At 33.8% G+C, this 20,217-nt stretch overlaps 3 protein-coding genes across 5 annotated transcripts; 1 reads left to right on the top strand and 2 right to left on the bottom strand.

Annotated features, from left to right (window-relative positions):
- The first annotated feature begins 16 nt into the window (after nucleotides 1-16).
- LOC114177485 (pentatricopeptide repeat-containing protein At2g33760) lies at nucleotides 17-2,124 on the top strand. The gene has a single exon (XM_028062854.1). The coding sequence runs from the start codon at nucleotides 242-244 to the stop codon at nucleotides 1,988-1,990; it is 1,749 nt and encodes a 582-aa protein (XP_027918655.1). The 5' UTR covers nucleotides 17-241; the 3' UTR covers nucleotides 1,991-2,124.
- Nucleotides 2,125-2,433: 309 nt separating this feature from the next.
- On the bottom strand, nucleotides 2,434-9,393 carry LOC114179377 (probable ubiquitin-conjugating enzyme E2 24). Of its 3 annotated transcripts, none has more exons than XM_028065704.1 (10): nucleotides 9,012-9,393; nucleotides 8,611-8,713; nucleotides 7,496-8,355; nucleotides 5,659-7,115; nucleotides 4,808-4,945; nucleotides 4,083-4,517; nucleotides 3,874-3,937; nucleotides 3,546-3,685; nucleotides 3,062-3,373; nucleotides 2,434-2,951 (listed from the first exon to the last, which is right to left on the bottom strand). In XM_028065704.1, the coding sequence occupies exons 4-10, from the start codon at nucleotides 7,102-7,104 to the stop codon at nucleotides 2,679-2,681; spliced, it is 2,808 nt and encodes a 935-aa protein (XP_027921505.1). In that variant the 5' UTR covers nucleotides 7,105-7,115; nucleotides 7,496-8,355; nucleotides 8,611-8,713; nucleotides 9,012-9,393; the 3' UTR covers nucleotides 2,434-2,678. The 3 variants fall into 3 exon arrangements, with proteins under 3 accessions (XP_027921505.1, XP_027921506.1, XP_027921504.1); XM_028065705.1 differs by having other exon boundaries at nucleotides 8,699-8,713; XM_028065703.1 differs by lacking the exon at nucleotides 8,611-8,713.
- A 4,680-nt stretch (nucleotides 9,394-14,073) lies between these two features.
- On the bottom strand, nucleotides 14,074-17,863 carry LOC114176029 (50S ribosomal protein L21, mitochondrial). Its single transcript, XM_028060922.1, has 5 exons — nucleotides 17,380-17,863; nucleotides 16,642-16,722; nucleotides 16,207-16,308; nucleotides 14,563-14,637; nucleotides 14,074-14,473 (listed from the first exon to the last, which is right to left on the bottom strand). The coding sequence occupies exons 1-5, from the start codon at nucleotides 17,779-17,781 to the stop codon at nucleotides 14,354-14,356; spliced, it is 780 nt and encodes a 259-aa protein (XP_027916723.1). The 5' UTR covers nucleotides 17,782-17,863; the 3' UTR covers nucleotides 14,074-14,353.
- Nucleotides 17,864-20,217: the final 2,354 nt, after the last annotated feature.

Here is a 20,217-nt window from a genome sequence, read left to right as displayed (position 1 = left end):
TTGCTTGTTATTTATCTGAATTTGTTTCTACCGTACTTTAATTAAAATTCAACTCCACATTTTCATTTATCACCAGCAATAGTGATAGTGAGTTTTGTTTCCTTTGAGAGAAACCAAATTGAAGAAGTTGTTGATTCTTTTCCTTTGGTTCAAACAAAGATTAAGCATTGACAAATATTCTATTGGTAAGACTTTTGTTCTGGAATTTGAAATCTTTGGTTAAACTAAATTAAGGTAGTTGATGGAGGGAAAAAAAGGGGGAAGAAAATCTGCAGAATACGAAGCAGTGGTATGTGCAGGCCGCCATCTGAAACGCCTCCAACAAGCGCACGCTCACCTGGTGGTGACGGGCTGTCACCGGAGCCGCGCTCTGTTGACCAAGCTCCTCACGCTATCGTGCGCCGCGGGTTCCATCGCCTACACTCGCCGCCTCTTCCGCTCGGTCGCCGACCCAGATTCTTTTCTCTTCAATTCCCTCATCAAAGCCTCTTCAAAATTCGGTTTTTCTCACGATACTGTTCTCTTCTACCGTCGCATGCTCCACTCTCGCATTGCCCCTTCTAGCTACACCTTCACCTCCGTCATCAAGGCCTGCGCCGATATCTCCGATCTCCGATTCGGCACGCTTGTTCATTCCCACGTTTTTGTTTCTGGGTATGTCTCAGATTCCTTCGTCCAAGCAGCATTGGTCACGTTCTACGCGAAATCATGCAACCCTCGTGTTGCGCGGAAGGTGTTTGACGAAATGCCTCAGAGAAGTATCGTTGCTTGGAACTCCATGATTTCGGGATACGAGCAGAACGGGCTTGCCCGTGAGGCTGTTGACGTTTTTAACAAGATGCGTGAGACCGGGGTCGAGCCTGATTCCGCGACCTTCGTTTCGATGTCATCCGCTTGCTCTCAACTGGGGTCGCTTCCTCTGGGGTGTTGGCTGCATGAGTGCATCGTTGGGAGTGGAATTACGATGGACGTGTTTCTTGCTACCTCGTTGGTGAACATGTTTTCGCGGTGCGGTGATGTCGGAAAAGCACGTGCGGTTTTCGATTCGATGAACGAGGGGAATGTTGTTTTGTGGACGGCTATGATATCCGGGTACGGGATGCATGGTTACGGTGTTGAGGCAATGGAGGTTTTTGGTCGAATGAAGGCACGTGGGGTGGTACCTAATAGTGTTACTTTTGTTGTTGTGTTATCTGCATGTGCGCATGCAGGGTTAATAGATGAAGGTCGTGCAGTGTTTGCAAACATGAAGCAAGAGTATGGTGTGGTGCCGAGCGTGGAGCACCATGTCTGTATGGTTGATATGTTTGGGCGAGGTGGGTTGCTCAATGAAGCATACAAGTATGTGAAAGGACTTCGACGTGATGAGCTTGTTCCGGCAGTGTGGACGGCGATGCTTGGAGCTTGCAAGATGCATAAGAATTTTGATATTGGTGTGGAGGTTGCTGAGAATCTCATAAATGCAGAGCCAGAGAATCCTGGCCACTATGTGTTGCTATCTAACATGTATGCGTTGGCTGGGAGGATGGATAGAGTGGAATCGGTTAGGAAAGTGATGATCCAAAGAGGCCTTAAGAAGCAAGTGGGTTACAGCACCATAGATGTAGATAACAGGAGTTTTCTTTTTAGCATGGGTGACAAGTCCCACCCTGAGACCAATGAAATTTATCGTTATTTGGATGAATTGATGTGGAAGTGCAAGGATGCAGGCTATGCACCAGTACTTGAGTTGGCGATGCATGAGTTGGAAGAAGAAGAAAGGGAGTATGCCCTCAGATACCACAGTGAGAAGCTTGCAGTGGCCTTTGGGCTGATGAAAACTGGTCATGGAGTGACACTAAGGGTAGTAAAGAACCTTCGGATTTGTGAAGACTGTCATTCAGCAATTAAGTTCATCTCAGTTGTAACGAATAGAGAGATAATTGTTCGGGATAAGATTCGTTTCCATCATTTCAGAGAAGGCTCGTGTTCTTGTTTAGATTATTGGTGATGGAATTTAAACCTGCCTGAATCTCATTATTTATTTATTTTATTTTTACTGAAGATAGTAACAAAGAAGAGTACTACTTGTAAAGATAGGTAATACGGTGGCTTTTAAAAACACTGGTATAAATTTATCGCAGATGTGAAGACATTAAAGTCTGGAAGCATTATCCATCATTATGAATAAAGACAACGAGAAAAAAAATGTTAAATGCTTTCTAGAAATCATAAAACGCCTTCTAAAAATTGAATGAAGTATTTTTCATGTAAGTGGTGATTGTTTTTCTCTCATTTTTCTTTCTTTCATAATTTTGTATATTTATGTCTATTTATGTCTCATTATGTCTCAAACAAAACAGATTATCTCAAAGTAACAACAATAACTACCAAAGGATTCGTCACTTAATTCTCCACCTCTCCAATATGTCATAATACATTAGTGAGTCATCATTAAATAGAGGGAAAGACAAAGCAAATCACTCCGATAGTTGTATTTCTTATACCATATTTTACTTCTAGAAGCTATGTTGTAATACATACACATATCATAGGCACACTTATGATACTCTTGATCCTTTTGTCAACAATAGCATACCTTCAAACCACAAGTTTGGATTTGATATTATACAGATATGTAAACGTATAAATATTACACATAAGATTGGAATATCTAGGTCGGGATTTTTGGTAGTTACTTACATCTTTGTAAGTAAAGTTACTTTTGTAGTTTGTAGATTAACAAACTGACTGCAATCAATTCCTTTATCACTCAATGCCTCTATAAGCTTAGGGAAGAGCTTAGCGAGCATAATTTTAAATCCTGCTGAAGTCCCCCTCTGGTTTTCATGTTCAGTTTTTCCACTACCAAAAGCACATCCAATGGAAGCTCCTTCAAGACATGCCTTACAAGCAAGAAGTATATTTTGGGAGCGGTTTCTGAAGTGCTCTTCCACCAGTGCTTCAAAATGCTGTATTAATCATCATTGTCAGTTGCAAATCCAACCATATAACTACCATATCATTGCTTAATGCAGAGAAAAAATTGATGAAAAAAATTGTATGTAAGAAACAGTTTTACCTTTGGTGGCTTTCTTAATACATACATCATCGATTTGGTTGTGACAAGGAAAGCATTTTCATTGTAACTGACTGAGTTTTTCTCTCCCTCTGCCCTGCCAATTTGTTGGTCATATCCAGCCTCATTGAAATAAGGCTTCTCATTAAGGACAAGTGCCTGTAGAGAGAGAAGAACTTGGAGAATTGTGGAGGCTCCAGGGTTCCACACTTCAGTGCCAGTGCCTGTCCAAGTGTTAAGGAGACTCAGACAGATTCTTCCTGACTCATACAAATTAGGGTTTAATCGGAGCCCTCCAGAATTGTAGTGCACCATCTGCATCGAATTTCAAGAGACCATGGTGGAAATATGAGTTACTTAAAAGAAAATATTTTCAACAAAATGCATGAAGTTTAAGAGAACTTCTCATTTCATTGAAGATGACCTATAACACAAGGGTGATGAAAATAATGAAAAAAAGCACTGCAAACTATGTTTAAAAGCTTACGGGTGGTTCATTGGGATACTCCGGAGGGAAGCATATATCAAAAAAGAACAACCCCTCCTGATAAGGGGTGCCCGAAGCACCAACAATAGCTGCTCGCATGAGATCCATTCTTTCTTCAAAAACACGAACATAAATAGTTTCTGTTTTGATCAACAAAGATTGTAAGTGCATTTGCAGAAATTGCTTACAGTTTACTTTTCCAAACATTCATTGTCACACGTAAATGAAGTATTTAATACATGGCCAACACGAAATCACATAATGAAGCATTATATAACAACAAATACATCACTGTATATGAAAAAATGTGGTTCAAAATAGTATGCACCTGGAAGATTTCTCTCTAGGATGCTCCATTCTTGCTGAACCTTTTTCACCCAACCTCTTTTTACCTTCAAAGGAAATAAAACAATTAGCCTAATATATCAATGTAATAATGTGCTGAATGGATTGCTAGTAATTGTGTATCTTGTATACAAGTGACATGAGTACTCTTATTTATGGTGAAAACATATCGCAGTAAGAACAATTTCTGACCTGTGATATAGACAACCCTTTTCCCTCATCAAAAAAATGGTGATCAGGGCAATTTTCTATCACATCGAACTGCTTGAACTGGTTTGGACTGTTGGAGTCTAAAGAAAATGGAAAATCATTCTTGTCATGAGTCTTTATAGTTTCAGGATATGAACTTTTGTCTTCAGTAGATTGCAGCTCAGTCATTGGATGGTGTTCAGCAAAGATATCACAAGTTTCCAAATCTTTCTTATCAACAAAATCGTATCCATTCTCATTTTCAAATGTAGGTAACGAGGAAACTGCTCTTGAGAGTAGAGCTCCACTGAATGTTTGGAATATGCTGGCTTTAATGCTGGAGAAAAGTTCAAAGGCTGCTCGAGGAAGGGAAAAAGAACTACATTCCCCAAGATTCTTTTCACAATTCTCTCTACTAACATCACCATTTAATAGATCCTGATCATACAAATGTGATACATCAGGTTATAATTTCCAATTTAAACTTTTTTTGAAAGAACTAAAAAGGAGTATAAAAGTTTTCTTGTTTTATGTTGCTACATTAACTACCTGACTTTTTACTATAATTTCCAAGTTGAGACTTCTGTGTCTTAAATGTTCCAATTATATAATTCATTCTAGAAATGCTAGTGATGCACAGGAATAAACATAATAAAACACTAGGGTGCACGCAGAGCTGAAAACTGAAAACATGTACGAAAGAAAAATAAAAAAGAAGTGGTCCTCACGTTTCCCTTCTGGTTTGAATACAGAGTCTCATGTTCAATCATCTCCTGAGTTAATTCTTCAACATTTGTTTCGTAAGGAGTGGTGGTTACAGTTGAATCTTCGTGTTTCTCAATTCGAAGAATTTCATATGGTGCAACCTGTTGGAAAAACAAAAATGATTCTTACATCACTTCCACAGATGAAAAACTACAAAATGTGTGAATTATAATACAAAATACAAAAATTAATTTTGGGAAAACTATAAAAGTAAAAGAACTACAGGTAAAACATTTCTGTTTTAGGACTAATCAACCACTTGAATGGTTGGTTACTTGAGTCAAGACGTGATAACCCACATTGTATATTTCTGGTAAGAGAATCACTCTTTGAACATAGCTTACCAGTTCGAGATGATTAGTTAATAATGCTCAAAATCAAAGTGAAAATATATCACCAGTTATTCCTTTTTTATCATTCTTTAGTGGCCAATATTGGTGCAGTCCAAGTTCCGTAAGATCATTAAATATACAATACGTAGTCCAAGTTTAGTTGCTGCACGTTATTAACCATTACCATCAAATCCACATTTTGATTTCAATGGGAGAATTATCACATATAATTCCAAAAGCTGTAGAAAAATCATTATAAACTAATGTTAACTACATAAACTAACACCCAGTAGTATACCAAGGTTTCAGCTCCGAAACACAGATCAACATACAGTAGTAAATATCTAGATAGGACCACTAATTATCTGTCAAACCGTTCTAGATAATTAGATATGGCAAGCATACATTTCATGAGTTCTGTGGTACCACATTCATCTAGCAGCTGCATAAACTACATGAATAAAGTAAATTGTATGTCATACCTTAGTTGTGAAACCAGTTGCCCATGTCACCTCCACATTGCCATCTTTGAAACCAGTAACATTGCCAATACAGGACATGAAATAGTTATCAGGGAAATCGTCCTGATAACCCATTTGGTTCCCATCTTTGGGAAAAGTCTCTGCATTCAAGTCTGTCACTGATTTTGCTGTTTCTTTATCAGCTTGGTTGCCAAGCTGTTTTTGAGCCGCTTTGAACATAATATCACCAAAAAAGCAGGAGTAATCTGGGTGCTCTACAAGTTCATAAGCACTCACAGTTTCCTCCAATTTTTCTCCAGTCAAATTATCTGGGTTGGATATGGAAATAGTTTTCCATTGTACCTTTACTGTACGCTCCTTTGCATCCATACATTGGACAACACCCCATCTTTGACTTCTAGTTTTAAGAGGATAATCAGAAGCACCTTTTTCCTGCACAAACTGGTGTGGCCAAAACTCATGATTGTTTATAACATTCACAGGCAGTAAATTCTCTGGATCCAATCCCAAAGTATGTTCACCATTTTGCCACACAACATCAACTTTGGTCTTTATCTTCCCAATTATAAACAACTCACCAATGTGAGAGTTAAAGTTATTTCTCTTATACTCTCTGGACACACCTTGCTCCATGGTAAGATCACATATAGGTGCATTCTGAATAGCCTCTTCCTCTTTGTCTACAACTGAAAGCATGCACCAATCTCCAAGGTGCCAATTTGCATGTGAAAAACAAGATAGCACAGTCAAATTTTCAGAAGCTTGCCAGCATTGAGGAGTGCTCACACTCAAATTGCAACTCATAAGAACAGAAGAAATCCAATTAACATACACCATGCCTGCTTCCACAGCACAAACAGTTCCTTCATCATGATTGCGCTTCCAAGTATCACACAGCCATCTAGTTGGTTTAGAAGCATTGGAGGATTTAACTTCTACTCTCTGCCCAGGATAGTATGGATACTGTGAATCTTCAGTAAAATTACCAGTCAGTGGTAAAATTTTCTCTCTTTCCAAGGCAGTGATATCACATTTATCTCCATCATCAAACAATACAGTGACTTTGTCTACCACCCTTTGAACTCTACCAAGCCATGGTCCCTTAATTACATAATCACCTTCAGAAATGGAGCGAATCCTCAAAAGCTTCCTCGAGTTTACATTTTTTATTACTTTTCCTTTAACATTTTCCAAATCCACAAACACATCAACACTTGTTACCCTACCCATTTGTCCAGACGGATCAGACAAGGAGCAGACCACATCTCCATGAACAAATGCTCTCTCGAATGAAAGAAAATCATCAATCCTTCCAATGGTTTCTTCTAAACTTGATAATATACTCTGAGCTTTTCCACCATATAGAAAATCTATTTCCTCTTGATCCTCACTGCTGTTGCTGTCACTGGAAATCTCCCAGTCTGAATCACTAATGATAGGATCCATCAATTATATACCTGTCATAATATTTGATAGTAAGATCAACTAAGTTATTCAATAAATTAACATGATAACATGATAATAGGGAAGAAAAACTGGTAGTCCATGTGTGTGAATTCTTACCAGATTCTAAAATAGATAGAATCAAAATTATTTTTGCACTAAATGGTATCTTGAGAAGAAAGGAAATGAACTGTTAATTCAGATGTAGATTTCAATCCTATAATTTTCTTATCTTGAATGAGACCTATGCATGAAAATAAACAAAGTAGTAATTCATTTTCACTATTTAGAATTGTAAATGAATATATCTTTAAATTGTACACAAAATTTTAATATATCCACCAATGAGTAAATGAATATCAAAAAGTAAATAGGGAGTCAAGAAGATCCTTACCTTCTCAAGCAAATTGAAGCATCAAACCCCAGTGTGTGTATAGTGATCACAAAACTTTTGCCACTATTGATTTCAATGGATAACTGTTGTAGTACAAAATATTTCTAATTGATACTGATTTTAGTCACAAACAGTTTCTCCAAATGATTATTCTGAACTTTGAAACTGAAGATTTGAGGCCAAAGGAGATTTTCTGAGGATAATACAACCCAATTATAGGAATCAAGGACTCCAAAATGCCAAAGGAGATATGCCCGACTTGAATGGAATTTTCACAGATTGAACCTTTGGAAGAGACTTACAACAACAAAAATTTCTACAAGCAAAACTATCCAGAGAAAAGTCTAGCTATTAGAGGAAACAAACCAAGATAATCTAAAAGATGCCAAAGGAGATTTGCCCCCAAGAAAGGGTGGAGTTCCTAGTGAAATTACCTCTGAATGATAACACTTGTTTTTTGAAAGCTGAATGATATTTTAAGAAGGCAAAAATTGTTTTTCATGTACTTCTACTACTTGAAATCTAACCAAATGAAATTAAGAAACTTTTGCCAAAGGAGATTTGCCCAGTACAACTGAATCTTAAATAACTGCTGGAAGAGAGCTTCCTGTTCTAAGAGTGAGGGTTACACTAACAAAGGAGATCTTCCTCCACAATAGTTCCTGACACTCTATCAGGTCTGTCTGGTGTCAAAAGAAATTGGCTAATATCCAGGACCAATAAGATTTCAGAATTGCAAAGAGGATTTAGCCATTCAACTCAGACACTTTGTGCTCCTTGATTCATAGGAAAAAGGGAAATTTCAGGACACAAATGTCATAGTCAAAAGTGCTTCTATTACTAGATCCTTTCTTTTGAACCTGCAACAAAATGAATTGTGATTACTTATTCAAACCTTTTACCTTTCACAATATGAAAAGAAAATGAGAATAGAAAAAGAATGAGATTGCAGATAGCTCAGCTGACTACTTTAGACTGTAGCATCATAGTTCAGGAGCCAAGAGAAAAAACCAGGGATTGAGATAAACTAGAGAACTGCTCTCAATAAATAAATATGTTTGGTTGCCAATCAAATAAATAAAATCTAAACGCATATTAAAGAATATGAGAATCACCAAACTTTTGTAAGCAAAATCAGTTGCTCACAACTCATGGGCATTTTTCACCTCAAACTTCATAATAATGAAAAAAACCAATCCCCACCTTCTCTAGTTGGCTCTGAAAAAGACAGAAAAAGGAAAAGTGGCATAACCTATCCATAGAAAACAGTGATAATGTATAATCCATTCAAACCAAATAGAATTCACCATAGTCAAATAACCTTAACTTCAGATTTTAATGACCCAAGGAATTCATTCGAAATAGCATCTAACGTAAATATGGTTCGTAGAAATCAACCTTATTTAATTTGGCATACATTAGAATGACAAAACAGAAGAAAGTTATAATCTATTAACCTCAAGAAACAAGGAAATGAAAAAGAAAGTGAGTAAATTAGAAGAAAAAGGGAAAGTACCTTTGCACATTTGAGATGGTTGGATCCAAAAGAAGTATAAACCCAAAACGGGTCCATGACTATAAACACCAAGTGAAGGAACTCCACCCAGAAGAACCAAACTAGTTGAAAGTATATGCTACTTCACAAAAATTTTCTTTCATCTTCAAAAATCTGCCTTACACTACCTTCTTCTTAGCTAGGAATTTCAACCTTATTAGAAGAAGGAAGAGATGAATATTGTTCAGAATTTCAGATGGGCCTAGTTCCAGGCCCAGTTCCAGCATCCTCCATGTCACCACCAAGCTTAGAAACCATTGCAGAGTGACCCTCTTTCTCTCTGATGGCAAGGCTTATGATGAAGATGGGAACTTGTGTGTGTTAGTGTAACAAATGGAGACTTTTTGTTACATATAAATACTGTGACTATTGAACCAACTAACTGAAAAGAATATACCAGATAGTATCCAACACAAAATACTACAAAGAGACAGTTACTGTGTAATTACCTGTTTGCCCTCACTCCATGTCTTGCACCCAACACTTTGAAGCTGGTCAGAAGCCACAAGGAAAGTGCCTGCAATTTTGTTTCTTCTTTTCCTTTGTTTGTGACGTTCTTTCATAGATGAATTGTTGAAATTTGAAACCTAATTTACTTTACCAAAGATTTCATGTTACTAAGTTACAATTTACTCTGAATCATATCAAACCATTATGCGGCTCCAGAGAATGTGTCCGTGGACTTTTATTTTTATACTGGGTTAAAGATATATTTTACTCTTCAATTTCTGAATTTTATTTTTAATTTTTTTTAGTATTTTACTATTATACCTTTTAATCTTCGTTCTTTTTATTAGTATGTTAAATTTCTAATACAGTACACATGCTCAGAAATGTAAAATAAATAAAAAAAGGTGGTGTTTTGAATTTTTAGTAGAATAATAAAACCAATGTTAAACACATTAAAAATAATATTGCGTTGATAATCTTATTATGCTTCACTCATAAATGTTACAACTTGTTTGTTGAAGCATTAAATAACTTTATGCATTAATTAATTAATTAATTATAGTACCTCATCTTTTTATTCATACGGTAGGAACAAACAACACATGTCAATTTTAAAACCAATATAAGCCATTATTCAGTCTTTTATATGCTTTTTGTGATAGAAGCACTACTAATTTGGCAATATACATAGCAATTTCTTGTCATTAAGCAAAGATATCTCAAGTTTATTCTCCTGCATATTCTTATCATGTTACTTTTCTAGCCAAAACCAAAGAATATCCTTGATGCTTCAAAACTGAGTGGAATGATTTTACATAAAAATGAAGCATCTGCATGATCTAAAAGACAAAGGGACAATCTGTTAAGAATGTTTGAAGAGACAAGCAAGTGAATCAATCTTTTTTTTCCTATTAATAGACAGAATATACTGCATAATGTCTTTGGCAGAAGCAAAAAGGATTTTAAAAGCCAATCAGCATGGTTATATGAACTGAACCACAAGAGTAGAAGACTTTCTTTTCATAGTTGCCAATATTTAAAGAATGTGACTTATGCACTAAGGCACTGTCTTAGTTGGAAAAGTAGAACATGCCACTACCTGAAAATGACCAACTCCTAACAACTTTTCTCTCTTCAAATTCCCATATGGAATTTTAAACCTTCCCTTTTTTCTTTTCATTCAGTGGACTCCAGATATTGACAGTGCTTTTCGTACTTTGTTTATGTTATGCATATGCATGCACAAGATTTGATTCCACATTTCAATGACCTTTGATGATTGCTAGGCGACCATGTTATGGAAAGATATCAAGCTTCTTCTTTTATATCAGTCAAGCATTTAAAAAAACTAACAATTGCATCAAAGTTTTGAACTTCTGACTTAACTGGCATAGCCCATTTGTTTGTGCCCACCTTTTCTGGTTCAATTCCTACCCTTTATTGCTTTACTTCTCATGTTCACAGCCACGGCTGAAAAATCACTAATTTCTTGGTTAAACCAATGGCCAATGAGAAATGCACCACAATAACTTCTTCTTTCTGTTTACAAGTTTCTTGAGCATCATATCATAACATAACTATTATGCTCATAAGCATTAAGTACATAGATCTAGGGATGAACTTGATTTATTCACTTCTTGATTTCTTCTTTATAAATGTTTAGAAGGTATTTGCATACTATCTAATGATTATTAGTCAAAGGTGAAACATTAGAAAAGTCGGCATATAACTTTGGTGAAGATATTCATACAAAGAACTGAAGCCACCTTCAATCAAAACCTTAAAAAAAGGAGTTTATTTGTCCTTTTGTTATATAATGTTTAACTTTCTCATCTATTACCCGATACTTGAATTTTCAGCACAACACTTTCTATTTGTCATTTTGATTCATATGTCATTAATTTGTCATAAAGCAAATTTATAATATGGTCATGGATCTATGGTATTTGCTGCTGATGATGCTAAGGCTTATTTTTTCCATTTTGGCTCTGTCACATTACATTATTTGCAGAGTGGATTGCTTGCATTAACAAATAGGTAAAAACAGCACAAAAAATCCCTCAGGGGTACCATTTCGAATATTCACATATATATACTCTGTAATATATTGTTTTGGGTGTATGCAATATAATTTGCATACCATGATGTAAATCTCCACAGAATAAGGTGAAAGATCCTAATTGGTAGGGTTTGAGCCACCTGTACAGCATATAATAAAAACTTTTGAAATGGGTGTTTACGTGTCAATTCTTGTTAGATGATGACACACTCGAAAAATCATGCTACATCCATTATAAAATAATTCAAATCACTTTCTCTTTTTTATTAGTGAATAAAATTATTTGAAAAGTAATATATTTATTATTGTTCATGTGCTACTTAAAGTACTGTCATAATATTGACAGATGAAGGTGACATGAAATTATTCTACTTCCCAATAGTGCACACCTGAAATGCATAATCAAAGGTCACAAAAGTGTTTCCACACGCTTTGAATTGACAATGTTAATGCTTGTGCAAGAAAACATCACTAAAAGTGCTTCCCAAATCATGCTTATCCTCAACTTGATCAGTTTCTGAATTAACACAGAAAAATATTAGAGTAATTTTTATGTATTAATCTTGTAGAAGCTTTATACTTTTAGTTTATGATTGAATGACCATTTTCAAGACACAAATTATTTACTCAATTAACATTAGAACCATACCTCCATAATACTTAATTACCAGAGTGGTGAAAATGAATCTGTGATTCCTTGAACACTTCACCAATGGTAAACAACAAAAAGAAATCAAGTGTGGTCACTCCAATGGCCAACAAAACCATGTGTAGCACTGAAAATGGAAGGTTGAGAACAAAAGAAAGGTCTGAGTCAACTACTGAAAAAACTATTACCTTGGCTGTTTATTGTCCATGTGTAATAATTGAATTGGACTTGTTAATTAAAAAGATGCTTAATGATTAAACATGTCTTTCACTAGACAAGAATAGCATACTAATAATTACCAAATCCAATGTTATTCAAGTATTCATCAACAACAATATTGTGTTGTATAAATATATATATAAATATATATATATATATATATATATATATATATATGTGTGTGTGTGCATATGTATATATATCAGATTTCAATCTGTAATCTGAAATCTTACTTTGTGACGGTGACTCATGGTTTGCTTTATATAGATTTTGGACAATGTTGAGTGACACAAGTCTAATCCAAAACCATGAAATTAAAAAAGGAGATAGATATCTACAAATGGTGCACTGTGAAAATTAAAATAGTGGTCACATGAACAGCAAAGTTTTTTGTAACCACAACCAATTGTACTAGTAAATCAGATAACAGTGCACTCTTAGATCTTTTGCAATTTTTAACAATTTTACAGAACAGACAGTGGCCAGAAGTGGAGCAGCTGTTGCAACAAAAATTTATTAAAATAATCATAATCAAAAACCATAGTGGAAGCAACGGAAGTGCTTTGCAACTTCATTACTCATAAAAAAACTACCAACTTTTAAAGATGGTATGAATTTAGTTTGCACATCTTTTCACTGAACATTATAGTATAATGTTTTACATTTTTATAAGATTTAGAAGTAAAGTACTTGAAAACTCTGGTTAACTTTAAAGTTACAATAGTTTCTTTTTATGTTGAGCTGAGTTCTATGTAGTTGTACATTTCTAACTAAAGTTCAAATACACACAAAATTAAATTTTATTTAGGAAATTTAATTTAAAAAAAAAAAAACAAAGAGAGTGTGAAGGGAAAACAAAAGACTCCAGTATAATGGATACACAACATAAATGTTACAAAGGGTTAACATATATGCTACAAAGGATTGCAAATCAACTCTTTTATCCTAATATGTCCAGATATTAATAAATAATTCCTGTATTAACAGCATTCGATTTTTTATTCTATTATTACTGATACTTGATTTGGCATTTGTTCAATTATAATTTATATTTTAATCTTTAATATTGAAAAAATATATATTCTTCTGAATCTTTAATAATATCATATTTTCTTCATATTATATATATATATATATATATATATATATAATTATTTAATTAATAGTTAAAACAAAAAGAGTCTTATAGGAATATATTCATTACTAGATATAAATGAAAAAATAAATAAATAAATCAGGTATAGGTATGGAATCGGTGATGAATTTATATTTCGCTGTGGGAAGGGGAAAGTGAAGCCCATATGATACCACCATCCTTAGTTGTTATTAAATATTATAACTCTTTACTCAGTTTTTACTTAGTATAGTTTTTCTCATCAGTGTTATTGTTAGTGTATTTTCTCGTTTTAATGAAGTCCAAGGCCAACCATGTTCCCTGTTTTTCATTTGCAATCATAATCAAGTGCGAGAGTAGAGGGAACTAGCTGTCTGCAGTGGATATGTTCAATCTTCATGATGTTATAAACGTAAAACTCAAATAGATGGTGTTATTGTCTTCTTTTCTTTAACACCTCAGATTCAGAAATTGGAAAAATTCATTCTACAATATCATGTTTTTATGTAACATTAAAATACAGAAGTCGTTATTGAATTTGAGACCTCAAAACCAGTTTAAGAATTGATTTCAAACATCCAATCGGTAGTTATAGCATTACAAAAGAGAAAAGAAAAATGGTGTAAAATCCTACAAAACCTGACTACCAAGTAGATGGGGTTGACTATTTCTGTCTAATAAGAATTTGCAGACACAAATGGAGCTTATAAGCAATACTCATGCTCACTAAATGCCATCCAACTATCAAAGCTTACTGACACCAAGATAGCAGCAATAAGTGTCAACAACTATGCGGGGGTGGTACATCCTTTTTAAACAGAAACTGCTACCTTTTCTTGTTCTTTCTTAGAAGGTTTTGAAGGCTTTTCGGTCAATACAACTTGAGGTTTTTCAATTCCCTGAATATCAGTTATCCTTAACTTTGTCAACTCCTGAAGATGATAACCATTCATCAAATGAATCAGTATAAATAATATTACATGAAAACAGCAAGTGATTAAGTAATTGCTGTCCAACATACCTGTCTATGCCCTTTGGTTCTTCGGTAATTCTTTCTTCTCTTTTTCTTGAAAATAATCACCTTTGCATCTAGTGCCTGTTACAAAGGAAAAGTGAGCACAAATGCAAGTGTATATATAGAAAAAAGAAAAAAACAAAAATACATTGGTTAGAAAAACCAAGAAATTTTCATTATTGCATCAAAATAGAAATCAGAAAGATAAAAGAAACAACACAACTATATGATAACGTTACAACTTTTCCAAGCCGTTAGGGGTTTTTATACTAGTAATTTTTAGTTTTTAAACCATATTTAGTTTAGAGTAGAGATGTACTAATTTTATGAATTTGCATTAGAATAGTGTCTTTTATGATACTTTAGTGTTAATGTCTTAGATAGATTCTATTAGTTAGCATAGAGGTAGTTACATAACATTCCTTTTATTAGTACTTTTGATAGTGTAGATTTTAGATTGTAAATAGGTAGAATTTGAAAGTAATGTTCTGATATAAAAGTGTCTTTAATGTTGATTTGGTGCTAATTGGTGATTAAGTTTGATTGTGCAACTAATGGGAGGAACAAAGGAAGTGTAGCTACTGTTTAAAGAGAAATTCACTGCTGCTATGTGCATCAAGGGTTGCCAAGCTGGAAATAAAAATCTGCTACCATTTTAAAGTGTTATGCTGGACAATTAGAGGTTGAATTGAACTTGATTTGTTGCACCATTTAGAGCTGGAGCTGAACCACAGCTGCTGCCATAAGAATCAAGAGCTGTTACGCTGAAACATAAAAAAGCTGCTGCTGGAACCTTGCTTGTTGCTGCCAAATGAAGGACCAGCCACATTGGAGTGATAAAAGCTGAACTGGATGCTGACTGGACATTGGTAGCTGGAATGTGAGGATCTCCAATAGTCACAAGATGACTTGGCATCTAAGACAGCTGGCAAGCACTTGAGAGGGAGCTGAAACGTAACATTTGGAAGCACCAAAGCTGATGCACTTACTTTTAGTGTCTTAGACAGTTAATTAGGGAGTGACATATATAGGCTAGAACAGAAAACTGAGAGGAAGAGGACGCTACAGAACTAGACACTTTTACATTCCTAAAATTTTACAGTTTTCATAGGTTAAAGGTTTTCTCTCCCAGAGTTCTTTATCTCCTAGACTACTAATGTGAGCATGAATGTAAAAGATCTTTGTAATAACTGAACCTGATTTCGTTTTTCATCAATTGCTTGTGGATTGAATTCTCTTGATTCTGTTCTTAATTTCATTTCTACTATTTTTTTCTAACTTACATTTGGGCCTACTTCCAACATCATTTTCTAAAGATAATATCTGAAGTCCAACAAAACATTAACTTTATTTACAAATGCAAAGAGGATATGGACAAAACAAACAGATCCTAAGAAACCCTCTTTAATAAACATAAGGACAATATTTGATTTTATCGAACATGGTGGAAATTATGTTGATTAGCCACACAAAATTCACAATTCTAATTATCATTATGAAAGCATATATATATCAATAGAACGATAGTGAATGCAATTTTGATGCAAGTAACGACTGAAAGAGCAGATCATTCCATCCAACCCTATTATATTCCTACTCCCATCATGAAAAACCTTATTCGCATAATTGAAATGGAATGTCTACACTTACATGCTCCTCAACAACAGCATGAACTGCTGCATCTGGTACTATTGGTCTGCCAATAATTGTCTGACTAGCAGAGCCAAGCAATAGAACTTTGTTCAAAATCAACTGCAATGGACAAAAATGCAATGGAATATCAAACAACTGGAATGACAGATTACTTGATAAGCACGTTGACACATTTCCACAAACATATTGCAATTACGCAAACAACTTGTAAACTACGAAAGTGGTAAGAAGCAGCTGCACGTAAACAACAATAACACAAACCGTTTCATACTAGGTAGGGCTTAAAAAACAACTATTTCAACAATAATGTTTTCGATAGCGGGTCCACAAGCACCCAAAACGAATACCATTTTCCAAAGAACCGTCTACCTAAAGCCAAATCATTATATCACACAAACTAGAGTCAGGGATTTGGAGCAAAAGAGAACTCACCCTGTCATTCACTTCACAAAACTTCAACCTTTCGGTGAAAATGCTGTCTCCATTACTTACTTTAAACTGGTGAGATCCAACCTGAACGAATAAAAACACAAACAATCACTAAAGAGGAAACCTGATTATCTTTCCACTTCACAGTTTTAAAAACTGTTTTCTACTACAATTTCATGCTGCTCACTAATTAATTTCTCACTAAAAATCTATCAAGTTTTGAAAATTGATTCCTCAACAAGTGCCCTAGAAAAACAAAAAACAGAACCAACTCAAAGAAGTTTTTCTCATTTTCTTACATTTAACATTCAGATGAATCGAAACAATTTCCATTCCTTGTTTCTCAAAGATAGTTGCTTACGAGGACAAAAGAAAGCAGAAAATGACACAGGGATTCTACAACATAGTGGCGTCTCTGTATTCCCAACTTCGGTAGCATTTATTCAAATGCAGGGTAACTGATCAAGTAACGAGTGAGATAATTGAAGCCGGTGAACGGTAACTTGAACATGGGTGACTGTATTAGTAATATTGTTTAATTAAAATTCTTTGAAATGCTTTAAATTTAATGACATGGTTGGGCCCGAAGAAAGAGTCTAAATAAAACTTCAAATTTGAACAATACGTATTGAAGCAAATCAAACGAGTTTCTTTATAAAACTAAAAACTAATATTGGAAAGTGTAATCTAATTGAACAAGCTCCAAAATAGTGCAATGGCAGAATGTTTGAAAAGATGAACCTGAACAACAGCGAAAACTGGTTCGTATGGCTTAAAGACGTCATTGTCCTTTGAAAGGGGACCAACCACTCTGTAGCCGATGGCCTCCGCTTCCGCCTCCTTCTCCTCCGCCGTGTACACCTTTTTCCGACTTGACACAGGAACATCGTCGTCGTCATCATCATCTTCATAATCTTCTTCTTCACTATAATCCTCTTCATCACTGTGATCGTCTTGCTTGTCGGAAGAAAAATAGCGTAGGTGAGGCCATTGTGCAAAAGCAGAGGCGGGTTTGGTGGAAACGGGTGAAAAAGCTTTGGCGAGGTGAAATGGAGGCAGAGCGAGAGAGCGGAGAGAAGATAGATTTCTGAAGAGAAACGGTGTCGTTTTTGTTAAAGTTCGCAGACACCTCGTACACGCCATGGTTGCTGGTGTTGTAGTGTCTGAAACTAGGTTTTGTTTTGATCTCACAGTGGAATCACTACCACCTGCACACAAATGGGCCTGCTAAACTAAAGATGATCCTACAAAGGTTTTCTATTTCTCCATCCCATAATTACTACCTACACCCCATAACTTTTAAAATGGTGATTCTGTCTTCATTGATTTCATCCCAATACAGATAACGCTCTTATTAAAAACACATACAATTAAGATTGGAGATTAAATTATAACATGATATTTTAGTCATTTTGTTGTTACTATGAGATGAAAGTAGTAATTATGCGGTGCAGGAAGAAAAAGATTCCTTCAGACCCATGGCTGACTTTCTTCGTGAGCCAATAAAATAAAAAAATTGGTTTTGTAGAGTTTATGTTTTTCTTATGTTAAACACTCACTTTTGGTAAAATTAATAATTTTTTATTTTATAAATTGATATTTAAATGAGTTATTATAATAACTGATATTTTTTTTCTTTAAAATTAATTATTATTTTAAAAAAATGTATTCAAATTTAAAAACTAATTCAACATATAAAAGAAAGAATATAAAAAATTTGTCAAAGTATGTAATCTTTTCTCTATTACATGATTATAAGAATGTATGTCCATAATTTATACAAAAGTGGATTATTTTGAATTGGATCAAGTTTAATCCAACCATAAATGGCACTCAACCTAATAGATCAAGTTAGATCATAAAGTAAAACCCACGCGACAAAGAATCCTATTAAAAAGAAATATTAAACTATAAATGTTTATTCTAATACAGTCAACTTTTTTTAAAAAAGAAAATCGTTAATTTCAACTTTTGTTTCAAACATAAAAACTGAAATTCTAAATATTACTTTTTAATAGGAAATAGCTGAAATATTAAAAATTTATCTTTTCCAAACATGTTAAATTTATCATATTTTAGTTGAGTGAAAAGAATGATAAATATTATACAAAAATTAGGAAAAGAGATTAGGTGATCAAATAGCTATAAAATTTTCAAGAATTTGGATTATCTGACTTTATGTAGTTTAGTTTGCAACTTGTTGTTCTTTCCCACTTCCTCCCTATTCATATTAACGTCATTTAAAATTATTTGAAATGATAAAAGTACTTTTCATATGCAAAATAGAAATAAAAAATGCTGATTAACAAGTTTAGGTGACTTAATCATTTATTAATTACAATAGATTTTGATATTAAGTGACATGAACATTTAATAGAGTATAACAACTTTGTTTTTGTCGCGACCCATACACGTTTTATGACAGCACTATATTACTTTTAGTTATGTTAAAATTATGATTATTAAAAACTAAAGACCAAATAAGATGTTAATTTTTTATCTCATTTTTGTTTCATATTCAGGGTGCCTATAATCTCATAAAAAATTAATTTAATACTGTAATTTTGTAAATTTTAATTCAATTTAATCTTTCCAAAAGTTGATGTTATCAGTTATAGTAACCAGTAATTGTATAATCAAATCGTGTCATATGAAGTTGTTTCCACGTGTACGTTAGTAAAGTGGCATTTTTAATATCTATAATAGTATTTTTTATAATTATCAAAATTAAAAATTTATTTGTGAATGAATTTTAACATTTCCGTATTTATTGATATGTCCTTCTAGATGAGTTAGGCAACTACTTTTGAAAATGTCACTTTAAAAAAGTAAAGTTAGACACTTTTTAAACTGTTTTTATACTTTGTTTCTATAAGGTCAAGTGACCTATTTCAGATTGTGACATCTTTAATTTTTATATTGTTTATCTTTTTCAGATATGAGATATATATTATCTACTTCTGTAAGTCTATTGTATATTTTTATGCATTTGGAATGTTGATACTTAAGTTAAATGTGATATTATGTAATAATAAATGTGTGATGAGTGAATAATATTATATAGTTTCACATCTTCACCAATTTATATATTATTTTAAGGACATTTTATTTGTATGAGATTTGATCATACCTTGCATATATCTTTAATTTGTAATTAATGTATGATTGTTTAGTTAACACTTTAACAATGTTATTAATTTATGTTAGAGTGTAGATAGAGTATTGAAAAGGGTTAAATATGTTTTTGGTCTATCAAATTTCAGTGAAATTTGGAATTAGTCTTTCTTCAAAACTTTTGACCAATTTAGTCATTCACTATTGACAATGCGTGAATTTAGTCTTTATAACTAAATTTTGTTAAGTTTATCTAACGTTTCAAGCGCATTTCATGATAGTATTCAAATTATTTACACCGTTTGACACATTTTCGTTTCTATGTTAACTCAAATATTATCATAAAATGCGTTTAAAATGTCAAATAAACTTAACAAAATTTGGTAAGAATAACTAAATCCACGCATTTCTAAAGATGAAGGACTAAATTGGTATGAAGTTTCGAAGAGGGACTAATTCCAAAAT

The sequence above is a fragment of the Vigna unguiculata genome, chromosome 3 (genome assembly GCF_004118075.2).
Source record: "Vigna unguiculata cultivar IT97K-499-35 chromosome 3, ASM411807v1, whole genome shotgun sequence".
NCBI lineage: Eukaryota > Viridiplantae > Streptophyta > Magnoliopsida > Fabales > Fabaceae > Vigna > Vigna unguiculata.
This window is presented reverse-complemented; position numbering and strand designations above follow the sequence as displayed.

Coding starts and splice junctions, on each gene's coding strand:
- LOC114177485 (XM_028062854.1), top strand. CDS start 242: ATGGAGGGAAAAAAAGGGGGAAGAAAATCTGCAGAATACGAAGCAGTG.
- LOC114179377 (XM_028065704.1), bottom strand. CDS start 7,104: ATGGATCCTATCATTAGTGATTCAGACTGGGAGATTTCCAGTGACAGC. Junction 3,686..3,873: donor CCTAGAGAGAAATCTTCCAG/GTGCATACTATT, acceptor TGATCAAAACAG/AAACTATTTATGTTCGTGTT. Junction 2,952..3,061: donor TATTAAGAAAGCCACCAAAG/GTAAAACTGTTT, acceptor TGATTAATACAG/CATTTTGAAGCACTGGTGGA.
- LOC114176029 (XM_028060922.1), bottom strand. CDS start 17,781: ATGGCGTGTACGAGGTGTCTGCGAACTTTAACAAAAACGACACCGTTT. Junction 16,723..17,379: donor CAGTTTTCGCTGTTGTTCAG/GTTCATCTTTTC, acceptor TTATTCGTTCAG/GTTGGATCTCACCAGTTTAA. Junction 14,638..16,206: donor ATGCTGTTGTTGAGGAGCAT/GTAAGTGTAGAC, acceptor CCTTTGTAACAG/GCACTAGATGCAAAGGTGAT.